The sequence below is a fragment of the Siphateles boraxobius genome, unplaced genomic scaffold, assembly GCF_051911475.1.
Source record: "Siphateles boraxobius isolate OS27281-9 unplaced genomic scaffold, OSU_SipBor_1 256, whole genome shotgun sequence".
Lineage (NCBI taxonomy): Eukaryota > Metazoa > Chordata > Actinopteri > Cypriniformes > Leuciscidae > Siphateles > Siphateles boraxobius.
In genome coordinates this window covers 80,001-95,000 of record NW_027508872.1, presented here as the reverse complement: position 1 = coordinate 95,000, position 15,000 = coordinate 80,001, and the positions used below count along the sequence as shown (strand labels likewise).

The 15,000-nt window shown below is 35.6% G+C and overlaps 2 protein-coding genes across 3 annotated transcripts in view; both read left to right on the top strand.

Annotated features, from left to right (window-relative positions):
- The window catches only part of ehmt2 (euchromatic histone-lysine N-methyltransferase 2), a 41,967-nt gene extending 31,794 nt beyond the window's left edge, over window positions 1-10,173 (top strand). Inside the window, exons 20-28 of one of the 2 annotated variants that reach the window (XM_077243985.1) lie at window positions 145-299; window positions 1,446-1,613; window positions 2,863-3,007; window positions 4,129-4,206; window positions 4,287-4,402; window positions 7,032-7,118; window positions 7,461-7,539; window positions 8,414-8,589; window positions 9,662-10,173. In XM_077243985.1, coding sequence (XP_077100100.1) covers window positions 145-299; window positions 1,446-1,613; window positions 2,863-3,007; window positions 4,129-4,206; window positions 4,287-4,402; window positions 7,032-7,118; window positions 7,461-7,539; window positions 8,414-8,589; window positions 9,662-9,842 — 1,185 coding nt within the window. In that variant the 3' untranslated portion in view covers window positions 9,843-10,173. Of the gene's footprint in view, window positions 1-144; window positions 300-1,445; window positions 1,614-2,862; window positions 3,026-4,128; window positions 4,207-4,286; window positions 4,403-7,031; window positions 7,119-7,460; window positions 7,540-8,413; window positions 8,590-9,661 lie in introns of both variants that reach the window. The other variant, XM_077243984.1, reaches the window with a different exon arrangement.
- A 1,836-nt stretch (window positions 10,174-12,009) lies between these two features.
- slc44a4 (solute carrier family 44 member 4) overlaps window positions 12,010-15,000 on the top strand; it is a 27,100-nt gene continuing 24,109 nt past the window's right edge. The window contains exon 1 of the mRNA XM_077243988.1: window positions 12,010-12,283. Coding sequence (XP_077100103.1) covers window positions 12,232-12,283 — 52 coding nt within the window. The 5' untranslated portion in view covers window positions 12,010-12,231. The remainder of the gene's footprint in view (window positions 12,284-15,000) is intronic.

The following is a 15,000-nucleotide window of genomic DNA, read 5'->3' as shown; positions in this document are numbered from 1 at the left end:
TCAGTACCGAAGTCGGTACTTTTGACAACACTAACATGGAAATATAAATTGGTTTTCACCACGGGGGACTTTAAGACTTCATTTAACAGGACAAAACAGGCATTTTGTCGTAACTGAGTGTGTTTTCTGGCTCTGTCTGTGCAGGAGATGAACGTGTGTCTGCACTGGGCCTCGTTCGCGGGCAGCGCTGAGATCGCTGAGCTGGTTCTGAACGCCGGCTGTCCTCTGTCGTGTGTTAACCTTCACGGAGACACGCCGCTACACATCGCCGCGCGCGAGAGCTTCACCGACTGCGTCACGTACGTACACACACACCGTCACACACACACACACACACACACACCGAGTCCCAGCTTAGGACCCCAGTAGCATGCCTGATCTAAAGCTGGTCTCGAGATTCTTAACATAATAAATCAAACCTCATAATTCATATAATAATCTTTCATTTTTATCCTGATTATTTATATAGTTATAGTGCATTGTTAATTGTTATTAAGCAAAAATATATATATTTTTTTTAATTACAAGCATATGTCGTAATTAATTCTTAAACAGAAGTATGCTTGTATCATATGTTTTTATGATCATGATTGGAGAACGAAATTGTAAAATGTACTGCTTGTGATTTAAATCTCAATCATTTAAAATATTAAATCATCCAGATGCTGGAATTTGGCCTTTCGATTGACAAAATATCAATAGCATTAATATCGTAGATTGTGAAAAAAATCATTTCGGATAGCTGAATGCTATGCTAATATCTAAGCTAACTAAAAAAACACTAAGAACGAGAAATGTTTAATTTCACAATTTATAGCTTCGGTTATGTATATAAAACATATAAGTTAAAAGACATTAACGGTCGTTATAACGTAGTTCACTGTAATAAAGTGATTTTATCTGATTTGTAGCCAGGTACTAAAGCGATTACCCATAAAACGTGCGGATTGCTTGGGTCCTAAACTGGGATCCAATAGCAATCCGATATTATTTAAATCATTTTTCTAGTTAGCTTATATAGTAGCATAGCATACAGCTATCCGATTTGTGATTAAAGATAACGTTTTTTTTCACCATCTACGATAATTTTTTATAAAAAAACTTCGATAATAATTATGATACAAGCATAATTCTGTTTAAGAATTAATTATGACAAGCTTGTCATAAAAAAGAAATTATATTAAGCCTTATTGCTTGATAACAATTAACAATGTCGCAAAACATATCTAAAAATGCACTTTCTTTAATTTTATGTATATAAATAATCAGGATAAAAATAAAAGATTATTACATGACTTAAAGTTTGATTACATTAAGAATCGCGAGACCAGCTTTAGATCAGGCATAATACTGGGGTCCTAAGCTGGGACTCCACTCTACACCACACCGAAAGCCTGATTCTGTGTCACACACTCATCTAACACACACTCTGTGTGTGTGTTCAGGCTGTTTCTCTCTCGCGGCGCTGACATCGACGTGGTGAACAAGGAGGGCGACACGCCGCTCTCGCTCGCGCGCAGTGACACGGCCGTCTGGGTGGCGCTGCAGATCAACCGCAAGCTGCGCCGGGGAGTCGCCAATCGCGTCGTGCGCACCGAGAGGATCATATGCAGGTCAGTGTGTGTCTCCAAAACTGAGGACCATGTGACCCTGGATCACAAAGCCAGTCATATTTCACACGGGTATTTTTGTGGCAATAGCCAACAATACATTGCCGGGTCAAAATTATGGATTTTTCTTTTATTCCAAAAATCATTAGGATATTAAGTAAAGATCATGTTCCATGAAGATATTTTGTAAATTTCCTACCGTAAATATATCAAACATTTATTTTTGTGAGTGAATGCAGGACAATCGCAAACATAAATGCACAACTTTAAAGGCGATTTTCTCAATGTTTCGTTTTTTTGCACCCTCAGATTTCAGATTTTGAATAGTCGTATCTCGGCCAAATATTGTCTATCCTAACAAACCATACATCACTGGAAAGCTTATTTATTCAGCTTTCAGATTGACCCATGTGACTGGTTTTGTGGTCCAGGGTCACATATGTGAAATAAAAAAATGTTTTGTGTGTGTTATTTATATACCTGTGTAGTATTTATTGTTATTTTGAAGTAGCTTTTATTTTTATTATTTTCAGCTTCCATTTTTAGTTTTAGTAAAGTTATGTGCTTTTGTCATTTTTATTATAAATAGTTACAGTTAATTATATAACTAATAATTTAAAGTAGTTTAAATATTTCTATTTAATTTATTTATGTTTTAGTTACTTTAGTACTTCAAATTAATTATTTCAGTTTGTTGCCAAGGAAACATTTCTAATTTTGGTATCATTTATATACCATTATAATATATATATATTTTTTAATGTTTTGAATTACCTTTTATTTATTTTTTATTTATTTTGTTATTTGTTTTTATTAGTTTATAAATGGTTATAATAAATTATATAATAAGTAAACATTTCTAATTTTTTAAGTTACATTTAATTTATCTTTTGTTTTTATTTCAATTTTAGTAATTGTTGCACTTCAAGTTAATTTTATTTTAGTTGCCAAGGCAACATTCCCAATTTTCATTAGTTTTTCATCTAATATTATTGTTGTTATTGTTTTATTTCATTAATGATATTTAGTTTTAATTATTAAAAGCTATTTTCTTTAGTAGTGCACACTAACATCACGTTTTCATGTGCTTGTGTGCTTGTATGTCTGGTGTGTGTGTGTGCGTGTGTGTGTGCGTGTGCGTGTGTGTGCGTGTGTGTGTGCGTGTGTGTGTGCGTGTGCGTGTGCGTGTGCGTGTGCGTGTGCGTGTGTGTGTGTGCGTGCGTGCGTGCGTGTGTGTCGTGTGTGTGTGTAGTGATGTGGCTCAGGGTTATGAGAACGTTCCTATCCCGTGTGTTAACGGTGTGGACGACGAAGGCTGTCCGTCTGACTACAAATACATCGCAGAAAACTGTGAAACATCCACCATGAACATCGACCGCAACATCACACACCTGCAGGTGCCACTCAACAGTACAGTAAATACACCACACACACACGCACGCAAACACACACCAGACACACCAAAGAATACAAGAAAGAATGATTTGATTTATTTGTATGTACCTATATAACAGTATATAGGACTAAATATTTACATAAGATACACTTCTTTTTTTTTTAGAAAATAAGAAAATAAATTTATACTTTGATTCATCAACGTCAAGGACACATTAAATTGTTCAAAAGTTACATTAAAGACCTGTATAATGTTCTATTTCAAATAAATGTTTTTCTTTTGAACTTTCTATTCATCAAAGAATCCTGAAAAATAAAATGCATCACATTTTCTACAAAAATCTAAAGCAGCATGACAGTTTTCAAGATGGATGATAATCATAAATGTTTCTTGATCATCAAATCATTATAATAGAATGATTTCTGAAGGATCATGTGACACTGAAGACTGGAGTAATGATGCTGAAAATTCAGCTTTGATCACAGGAATAAATTACGCTTTACTATATATTCACATAGAAAACAGCTGATTTACATTGTAATAATATTTCACATTTTGTTGTATTTTTGATTAAATAAATGCAGCTTTGCTGAGCAGAAGAGACTTCTTTCAGAAACAATAAAATTCTTCCTCACCCCAAACAACAAAAATGAACAATAATCAATCCCCACACAGTGTTTTTTTCTATAACCAGTTGTGATTGAGGATGCAAATGAATCATTGATATTAACTGATAGTCTGTTCAAAGAATTTGCTTACCTCTCAAATGTGTTTCTCAAATCATTTCAGACTCTTTTAACGACTGAACCAACCAAAAAGAATAATTTGTTCTTGAAAATTTACTGTCATATTAATGAATAAAAGAATATGAAAAACTTTAGTGACCAAATAAAAAGCGTGATAATTTTTTAAGTGTTACTTATATCAGCAACAAAGGCATTTACAATATTGAGTATCACTCAGCTCTAATTTTACTTCATAATAAACTGATATTTGTCCTGTGTGTTGACAGCTGGTTTTCTAGATGTTTGATGTGTGTGTGTGTGTGTGTGTGTGTGTGTGTGTGTGTGTGTGTGTGTGTGTGTGTGTGTGTGTGTGTGTGTGTGTGTGTGTGTGTTTCAGCACTGCAGCTGCACAGATGATTGTTCCTCCAGTAACTGTCTCTGTGGGCAGCTCAGCATCCGCTGCTGGTACGACAAGGTAAAATATCATCCCGTCTCCACGAGAAGCTCTAAAACTCAGATCTGGAGAGTGTATAACATGACGCTTGTGTCCTGTAGGATCAGCGTCTTCTCCAGGAGTTTAATAAAATCGAGCCGCCTCTGATCTTCGAGTGTAACATGGCCTGTTCCTGCCACAAAACCTGCAAGAACCGAGTGGTGCAAGCTGGCATCAAGTAAGTTATTTTCAGAATAAATTTGCTGTATTGAAATGTTTTGCATGTCAAATAAACCTTTTGCATACGCTGGTCGTTAGAAACACCTGCGGGTCAAGTTTGATCAAGTTTAAGGCCATACAAAGTCTTAAACGCTATAAGATTATCATTTCAGGTAAAAAACGAGAACCAGGAATCGAGATGTGGCTTAATGAGATTAAACCCTAATCAATGTTTTAATTAAGTTTGAGAGTTGCACGTCCAGAGCAGTTCGCAATCAATGAATACTGCGCATAATTCATCAACAGTGAATCATAAACAGTGTTTGTGTCAAACATAAGTTTATATATATATATATAATTCTTATCCTAATTGTTTAGATTTTTCAAATGCACATATATACGGGTGAAACTCAAAAAATTAGAATATCGTGCAACAGTTCATGTATTTCAGTAATTCAAATTAAAAGGTGAAACTAATATATGTAGTATATATAACTATATACATATGCGTAATTATACTTACATTTACATTTATTCATTTAGCTGACGCTTTTATCCAAAGCGACTTACAATTGCTATATTTCAGAGGTGCACGCCTCTGGAGCAACTAGGGGTTAAGTGTCTTGCTCAGGGACACATTGGTTTCTCACAGTGGATTCGAACCCGGGTCTCTCACAACAAAGGCATGTGTCTTAACCACTGCGACATCACCACCCATGGTGGTGATACTTTTCAGAGGGCCAACATTTCTGTATTTAAAATCCTTTTTTTTATTGATTTCTTGTAATATCCTAATTTTCTGAGATTTTGAATTTGGGGTTTTCATAAGCTGTAAGCCATAATCATCAAAATTATAACTTTTGCACGATATTCTAATTTTTCGAGTTTCACCTGTATGTATGTGTGTGTGTGTGTGTGTGTATATGTATATATATATATATATATATATATATATATATATATACACTTACCTAAAGGATTATTAGGAACACCTGTTCAATTTCTCATTAATGCAATTATCTAATCTACCAATCACATGGCAGTTGCTTCAATGCATTTAGGGGTGTGGTCCTGGTCAAGACAATCTCCTGAACTCCTAACTGAATGTCAGAATGGGAAAGAAAGGTGATTTAAGCAATTTTGAGCATGGCATGGTTGTTGGTGCCAGACGGGCCGGTCTGAGTATTTCACAATCTGCTCAGTTACTGGAATTTTCACGCACAACCATTTCTAGGGTTTACAAAGAATGGTGTGAAAAGGGAAAAACACCCAGTATGTGGCAGTCCTGTGGGAGAAAATGCCTTGTTGATGCTAGAGGTCAGAGGAGAATGGGCCGAGTGATTCAAGCTGATAGAAGAGTAACTCTGACTGAAATAACCACTCGTTACAACCGAGGTATGCAGCAAAGCATTTGTGAAGCCACAACACGCACAACTTGGAGGCGGATGGGCTACAACAGCAAAAGATCCCACCGGGTACCACTCATCTCCACTACAAATAGGAAAAAGAGGCTACAATTTGCAAGAGCTCACCAAAATTGGACAGTTGAAGACTAAAAATGAAGAGTAAAAATGTTGCCTGGTCTGATGAGTCTCGATTTCTGTTGAGACATTCAGATGGTAGAGTCAGAATTTGGCGTAAACAGAATGAGAACATGGATCCATCATGCCTTGTTATCACTGTGCAGGCTGGTGGTGGTGGTGTAATGGTGTGGGGGATGTTTTCTTGGCACACTTTAGGCCCCTTAGTGTCAATTGGGCAGCGTTTAAATGCCACGGCCTACCTGAGCATTGTTTCTGACCATGTCCATCCCTTTATGGCCACCATGTACCCATCCTCTGATGGCTACTTCCAGCAGGATAATGCACCATGTCACAAAGCTCAAATCATTTCAAATTGGTTTCTTGAACATGACAATGAGTTAACTGTACTAAAATGGCCCCCACAGTCACCAGATCTCAACCCAATAGAGTTCTTTTGGGATGTGGTGGAACGGGAGCTTCGTGCCCTGGATGTGCATCCCACAAATCTCCATCAACTGCAAGATGCTATCCTATCAATATTGGCCAACATTTCTAAAGAATGCTTTCAGCACCTTGTTGAATCAATGCCACGTAGAATTAAGGCAGTTCTGAAGGCGAAAGGGGGTCAAACACAGTATTAGTATGGTGTTCCTAATAATCCTTTAGGTGAGTGTGTGTATATATATATATATATATATATATATATATATATATATATATATATATATATATATATATATATAGTTCAGCAATCCAATAAAGTCACGTCATGTTTATCTATAGAACACATTATTAAACATGAAAAACAGTGTCAGTGTCTCTTTCAACTACTATCACAATTTGATTTTTAACTCCGAAATGTCCGACTTCATGGACTAAACCGAAGAAATGACCCGAAAAAGATTTACACATTAAAAGAAGGCGGAGCCTCGGGGGCCACGCCCACCAATGACATCATTACCACGGACCAATAGTTGTTCGAAGGCATTTTCCTTAGAAAAGCTCACTTTGGCAAACTGTTTCAAACTCCCAAAACGAAGCGCTTTGGCCTGATTTAGTTGGAAATGGCGCCATGTCAGTTCGTTCTTCGATTTCCCTTTAAAAGCCCTGTTCTGTGTGTTTCAGGGTGCGTTTGCAGCTCTACCGCACGGAGAAGATGGGATGGGGCGTCAGAGCACTTCAAGATATTCCTCAAGGAAGTTTCATCTGCGAGTGAGTGGATTCGTGCAATGCCTTCAAAGTATCTTATTAAGAGCGTAAAGCAAACCTGGTTTATTCGGCTTGTTGTCCTCCTCGTCTGGTTTCTGCAGGAGTTATTTCTGCTGTAATATTGCTGTATTTCTGCAGGAGTTATTTCTGCTGTAATATTGCTGTATTTCTGCAGGAGTTATTTCTGCTGTAATATTGCTGTATTTCTGCAGGAGTTATTTCTGCTGTAATATTGCTGTATTTCTGCTGTAATATTGCTGTATTTCTGCAGGAGTTATTTCTGCTGTAATATTGCTGTATTTCTGCAGGAGTTATTTCTGCTGTAATATTGCTGTATTTCTGCAGGTATGTGGGCGAGCTGATCTCTGACGCAGAAGCAGACGTGAGGGAGGACGATTCGTACCTGTTTGATCTGGACAACAAGGTTTCGTGACTCTGATTTCCGTGCATTCTGAAGGCCTGTTTACTACAGGAGTGACACCGTGCAAATTCACTGACACAAATTTGCATTGAAACTCCCAAACTCCACACAAATCTCAGCCTCTTGCTTGTTTATATGGTTGCAAAATATAACTATATCATCGCACCGCTCTATATAAAATTGAATGCGTCCAACTTTATCTGCACACAGTCTACTCATGTTACCCTATTTAAAATCTGACTATTTTGTTTGTTTTATTTTAGTTTTTATTTCCAGTTAGTAATTTTAGTGCTTCAACTTAAACATTTCCCATTTTCATTTAGTTTTTTTTTCATCTAATATTTATTTTATTTTTAGGTGTGCACGATATATCAGCAACAATATCGGTATCGTAAGATATACGTTTAATTTTTAATAATATCGTTATCGGTCCGATAAGAAAATTTGGCTGATTTATTAAAGCCGATAAATAATGTGTTATTTCCTTCAGCTGAGACACGTCAGATGCGCACTGTTCACCATGATGCTTTTGAATTGCTTGAAATATGTTTTATTTTTTTTAGTAAGGAAAGTTGGCCATGGGAGTGTAAAATTAATTTTAAATCTTATCAAACTAGTCTACTGCAGTGATTTATGTTGAAATGTTTGGGACATGTCTTTTAATGATAAGACTTTTGTTTGTGTAATCAGGCCCTCAAAAATGGTATAAAAATTTGGATTTATCAGCCAATATATCGGTTATCGGCTTTCAAATATAAAGAATTATCGGTTATCAATATGTGCAGAATTTTTCATATCGATGCATCTCTATTTATTTTAGCTTGATTTAAAAGATGTTTTTAATAGCTTAGTTAACTAATACCCGTGTCTTTCACAGGACGGTGAAGTGTACTGTATTGATGCCCGATACTATGGTAACATCAGCCGCTTTATAAACCACCTGTGCGACCCCAACATCATCCCTGTGCGCGTGTTCATGCTTCACCAGGACCTGCGCTTCCCTCGCATCGCCTTCTTCAGCTCCAGGGACATCTTCACCGGACAGGAGCTGGGGTGAGAGTTTGTGTCGAGTCACTAATTGCTTTCTGACTTCGTGGCTTTTGCCGTCTCGTTTGATCCCAAGGAATTTTTGGCCGTATTTGCATCCTGTTGATATGTTGGTAACACTTTAAAGTAACACTTTACAATTAGGTTCACTAGTTAACATTAGTTATTTGTAGTAACTAACATGAACTAAACATGTGCAATACATTTGTTACTGTATTTATTAATCTTTGTTAACAAAAATCCAGCGATTCACTGTTTGTTCATGTTAGTTCACAGTGCATAATGTTAAAAGGATTTTAATAAAGTATTAGTAAATGATGAAATTAAAATGAACAAAGATTAATAAATTCTGTAAAAGTGCAGTTATTAATAGCATTATTAGTTCATGCTAACTGATGTAGTTAACTAACGAACCTTACAATAAGAATTTTTTGGCCGTATTTGCATCCTGTTGATATGTTGGTAACACTTTACGGTAACACTTTACAATAAGGTTCATTAGTTAACATTTGTTATTTGCATTAACTAACATGAACTAAACATGAGCAATACATTTGTTACTGTATTTATTAATCGTTAACATTGGTTAATAAAAATAAACCTGTTCATTGTTAGTTCACAGTGCATTAACTAATGTTAAAAGTAAATTATGAAATTAACATTAACAAAGATTAATAAATGCTTTAGAAGTGCAGTTTATTATTAGTTCATGTAAACTAATGTAGTTAGCTAATGTTAACTAATGAACCGTATTATAAAGTGACTACATTAGTTACTGTATTAACTAACATGAATTAAAAATGAGCAATACATTTGTTACAGTATTTATTAATCTTTGTTAATATTAGTTAATACAAATACAGCTGTTCATTGTGTGTTCAGGTTAGTTCTAATGTTAACAAATACAACCTTTGGTTTTAATAATGTATTAGTAAATGTTGAACTAAGATTAATAAATGCTGAAGAAGTATTGTTCATGCTAACTAATGTAGTTAATAATGTTACTAATGTTAACTAATGAACCGTATTGTGAAGTGATAGCGATATGTTTTCTGAGCGCGTCTGCTCTCTCTAACAGGTTTGATTATGGCGATCGTTTCTGGGACATCAAGAGCAAATACTTCACCTGTCAGTGCGGCTCGGAGAAATGCAAGCATTCGGCAGAGGCCATCGCGCTGGAGCAGAACCGCCTGTCCCGTCTGGAGATGTGTGCGGATCCGGGCGCTGAAGCCGGTCTGCCGGTGTTAGGACACTCGTAATGACAGATGAACAGCTCTCAAACAGAGACGTGTGCTTCTCACGCCAACGCTTGTGTTTGCATCTTCAAATGATTCATTTCTTCCATCTGACGGGACTCATTTTAGAATCAGCAAAGTTCGGCACATGCAAATGCCTTTCCAAAATACCACCAGGAAGAAGCATTCAAATACACGGCTGTAATTCCCGCTCGGATCAGGAGGGGAAAGGTCACAAAAAAACACTGATTTTATCCCGCCTGTCATCTGATCACTAATACTCTGTTTTTCATTAAATACCATGAGCTTTTTTTGTATTTGTAATTGTTTTAATAAATACTGTTTGATACAGAAATGTCTTTTCCTTTTTGTTGCTCTCGTCACAAAAGATTCATCCAGCAATGTGAAATCCCTTTCAACAATTCACACGGTAATCAAATGCATTAGTTTGGTTTTTATTGCTGGACTTTTACTACTGTAAAATCATAAATGATCGTTTGAAGTGGGACCATCCCGGCTAACAAACGCATGTTCTAAGAACGTTTTGTTAACGTTCCAATTACGTCATGAAAACTTTCTTTCTGAATGCTCTAAATGTTTAAAAAAAAATGTTTTGGTTAGGCCAGTAACAAAGTAAAGAAAAGAAACCTGCGCCAGAATCAACAACACAACCACCATTCCAATGAAAATAAGTTTTCTTTTTTAAAAAGTTTATACTTTTATAAGTTATAAAGAATGGCATCAGTCACAAAAATATCAATAAGTATAACAGAACTAATAATAGAAATATCTTCAGGAGAGTGAATGGCCAAAATAATAATCAAAACGAATAACTAACTGAGAAACCTCTTTATATTACCTAATAAAGATGAATAAATTAGCTACTAAACTCTTCCCTCTCTCCCTGTCTAACAGTAAACAGGAGAAAATCAGGATTACAAACAACAGCATCCTCACCCTACATTTCCCAAACCATAAAGAAATAAAGATACTGAGCAAACAAACTACTCACAGCATAAGTGGAACATACAAGGAAAGCAAATCAAGATCAACAAGTTTAGTTTTCGTTCTGTTAAGAAACACTTCATAAACTCCTGAGTGGCCTTTGTTCTTCAGAGGCTCGTTTTTAAAGAAACAGAGGAAGATGGAAAAATGAAGATTACATGCTTTTTTTGTTTTGGTCTTATTGTAACAGTTGTGGTAGATAGAAACCATTTATAAATATATTAAGATCGAAATATGAAATAACATAACAATCTGTCGCTATTTTCACTTAGTGTAAATAGCTTATCACTAAGAAAATACTTCTCTTTTAACTTAGTGTAAATATAAGGAAGCTATTGCTAAATGGACTTAGTGTGAATATAAGGAAGCTATTGTTATATGCACTTAGTGTAAATAGCCGCTGCCTGTGGCTAGTGTGGTTATATACTTCATATTCTTCCTCTATGCGCTGACCAAAATTTTTCATTCTTTAAGTGTGTCATTAAATGATTTGTATTACTCATTTCTCTGTACAGACAGAAATACATGAGTCATGACGGCCATGACCGATAAGAGTCAGTATTACTGTATAGAGAAATCAACAACTCAAGGTCATCAGTATTTTATGTTGATATGAGGCTAATTATAAACAGAAACTGTGCCAGTTGTAATTTACAATTCTTTGGTTTAAACGTAACGAGTAAGGGTACACTAAAAATATAGAAATGTAAATATAGAGTATATTTGCACATAAAGGTTACATGTGAATAATTTAAACAGCGTTTCTGTTTATGCGTTACATTAAGCGAAATTTCGAAACTTTTAAACCAAGCAGCTTTCTTATTTCAGGAGACCCACTGAACAAGATGCGAAATCTTTCGAGATTCCCGATCGAATATTCGCCGAGCGAACAACAGTAAACGTGACCGCTCCTTTATACAGGATAAATGCATGGATACTTCGTTATTTATTTATTTTTATTATCTATGTTGTATTATTATTTGATTAAGTATCAGTCACTTTATTAAAGATCTATCACAAATATCAGTGTTTTTCTTATTTAAAACGTCGTTAATAGTTGGCAAAATACAGTTTAACAGAGAAACCTGAAAACTCACTTTTCTGATTACTCCTGCTGTAATAAACAGCCACCGGTAGAGGACGCGCGCGTGTGTGAAGGACGTGCACGGGAGCGTGCGCGCGCATCCAGGTGAGCCAGAGGTGCGCGCAGAGGCAGGTGTCGTCTCTGTGACGTCACCCCAGTGCTTAGTTACTCTAAAGATTTACAGACAATACAGCAGCTCTGAAACTAACAGCCGCGCGCGCTGAGACGGGCTTTATCGCTTCGGATGAACGCTGCCGTGCAGTGAAACAGCTCGAGATCATTCACACGTTTCTTATTTTAAACACATGACCGCAAAGTGAAAAGATGGGTGGAAAGAAACGAGAGGAGGAAGAAGAGCAAAACCACTCGGAGTATGGTAAGAGTTTCTGAATGCGTCAACTGTCACTATGGGTGTATTTCTCAGGAGAATAATGCTATAATGCAACAGGTTGATTATTTCATGTGTGTTTGAGTGTTTGGATATTTGCCCTATAATCAATATATGATAGACACTTTATTCCGTGATGTGTTATATTTCACTGTTTCCCCTCGATCTGGGGTTGTCCTCAAATTGAAAAATGATTTATAGTAAACAAAGTTTACAAGATCGTGGAATATCAGGGAAAACAACAGTTGTGTTTTATAGCCAGGAAATTAAGCAAATTAAAATATAAAATTAAACAACAACAACAATAATAATACATTAAAATCTTACAAAAGTCATGGGAAATTCGTATTTTCTTTCTAGTTTTCCTGAGCGCGAAAATATTTCAGAATATATATATATATATATATATATATATATATATATATATATATATATATATATATATATATATAATCTTCCAAGACTTTTTATGATTTGAATCCTTTTTTAGTTAAATTGTTTTTTATTGTATTCATTTCTAGGCTTAAAAAACACAATTGTTGAATATGTCATGTTTTTGTGGAATATATATATATATATATATATATATATATATATATATATATATATATATTCTTTTTTACTGTAACAGAAGTAATAGAAATCGAATTATTTGATAGTCTGTTGTGTAATTAATAATATAATTTATAGATGCTATGGCATGTCCTCATTTAGTTAAGTAAAGTAAACATGTATGTATTCACAGTGACTCTTGCAAATTTGTTTAGTAAAAGTTGAGCTTGTGCAAAAGATGGTCCATCCCTTCTGTTAAACAGACCCGAACACTCAAAACCAGCTGGTCGTTCAGTAAAGCCTTCCTTCTGACGGGACAATATGAGAATATCTGCTTTAATGTGAAGTTACAGCTGATCCTGAGCTCATTTGCATTTCTTTATGATGTGATAGAGCTCGTTAACATGCTTTATGATGCTATCATAGATAAGGACGTCTTCATCATTCTTGAGCGTCAGAGCATGAGTTCTCGTGATTCTGTTTCAACATACAAATTACTCAATGCTCTTCTTCCTGTGTACATTTTAGCAACAGGAAATACTTTAACCGTGTGTGTTTTAGTACACAAGCCAGCTAAAGATCTGTTTGAGCCAGACGATCATGGGTTTTGTTTCTTCCTGGTCACCCAGCACGCTTCAGTAGGAGAACGCTGGAGATAAGTCATTGCACTGGAGCTTCAGTTACTGGATAACAAGCCTGTTGGTAAACATTTAAACCAGGAAGAATCAAATAATCATAAACACACACTCACATTGGCCTTGTGTTTCAGAAAAGGCCTTCCTTTATCATCTGCACACACGCCGACCTCATTCGAGCACTTAATTAGCTGGTTTTGTTGGATTGTGCACATCATTTGAAATAGTTTCCTGAAAGATAAGCTGACTCACAGTTTTCACACACACCTGTAGCTATTTGAGGACATACCAACACTTTTATTGTTTATATATAAAGCTATCATTTCTGTAACTCCCTCACCTTAACCCTTAAACTCTTCTGCGTGCAAAAGCTTGATTTGTGAATCGACTTTCAAATTAGACCCCAAATGTCCACAAAGAGAAGTTTTGTCAGATTTAATTAAACTTCTATAGAGTTGTTTTAAAGTTGGCATGAAATGAAATTCATCCTATTTTCTAAATGGATGTTATTGATCTAACTGTGAACGATTCTTCCATGAATACATGTTTTTTAATCTCAATTTTTTATCAAAATATTATTACGATTTTCCTGTGAAACGACATACTTAACTTCTCCAATCGTTTAGTTCACTTAAGCCCCGCCCCTTTCTTAAAACCCACTGCAGACTCGCATTCAGACCCGCCTCCATTTTTGAATGTCCCGCCCACAACCCACGATCCAATCAACAACCACCGTATAGAACCAAGTCTCCGCCCCACATTCTTAACTGAGATGTGCGTTGCAATACGTAAGATATGTTTAATCATGACTTTAAGTTAATTATATATTAACTACAGACTAACAGAACAGAACATTATTAATGAATCATTTTTTTCTTCAGGTTTCGCACACACATCTCAGGGAAATTATAGTTCACTGTTTTTTGCTAATTAAGTTCAGGTTTCTTGTTGTGTTCCACTCTGGATATTCGTGTGTGTGTGTGTGTGTGTGTGTGTGGTTTACTGTAAACCTCTGTAATGGTAAACCTAATGGTTCACACAATGAACACCACATGATAAAAGCTCATATAAAATCTACAGCACACCCTTTCTTTTACGCGATGCTATAAAAGTCTCTTACAGGGGTAATGTTCTCCGTCCTAAAGGCAAATAACCGATTGTGTGTGTATGTGTTTAGTGTAACACGACCCTGGATTGTACATAAAGAGGTTGAGGAACTGGTTGGTCTGACATGATGTGTGTTGTCATGACGAGATCACTGTGTGTGTCTTATAATAGTTTGAGAGTTGATTAATACTTTAATTCATCAAGGACGCATTCAATTTATCAAAAGTGACAGTAAAGACATTTATAATGTTACTTTTACATAAATGCTGTTCTTTTGAACTTTTTATTCATCAAAGAAATCTGGAAAATAAAATGTATCAGTTTCCACACAAATATGAAGCTCTTTTCAACATTGATAATAATTATAAATGTTTCTTGAGCATCAAATCATCATATTATAGTGATTTCTGA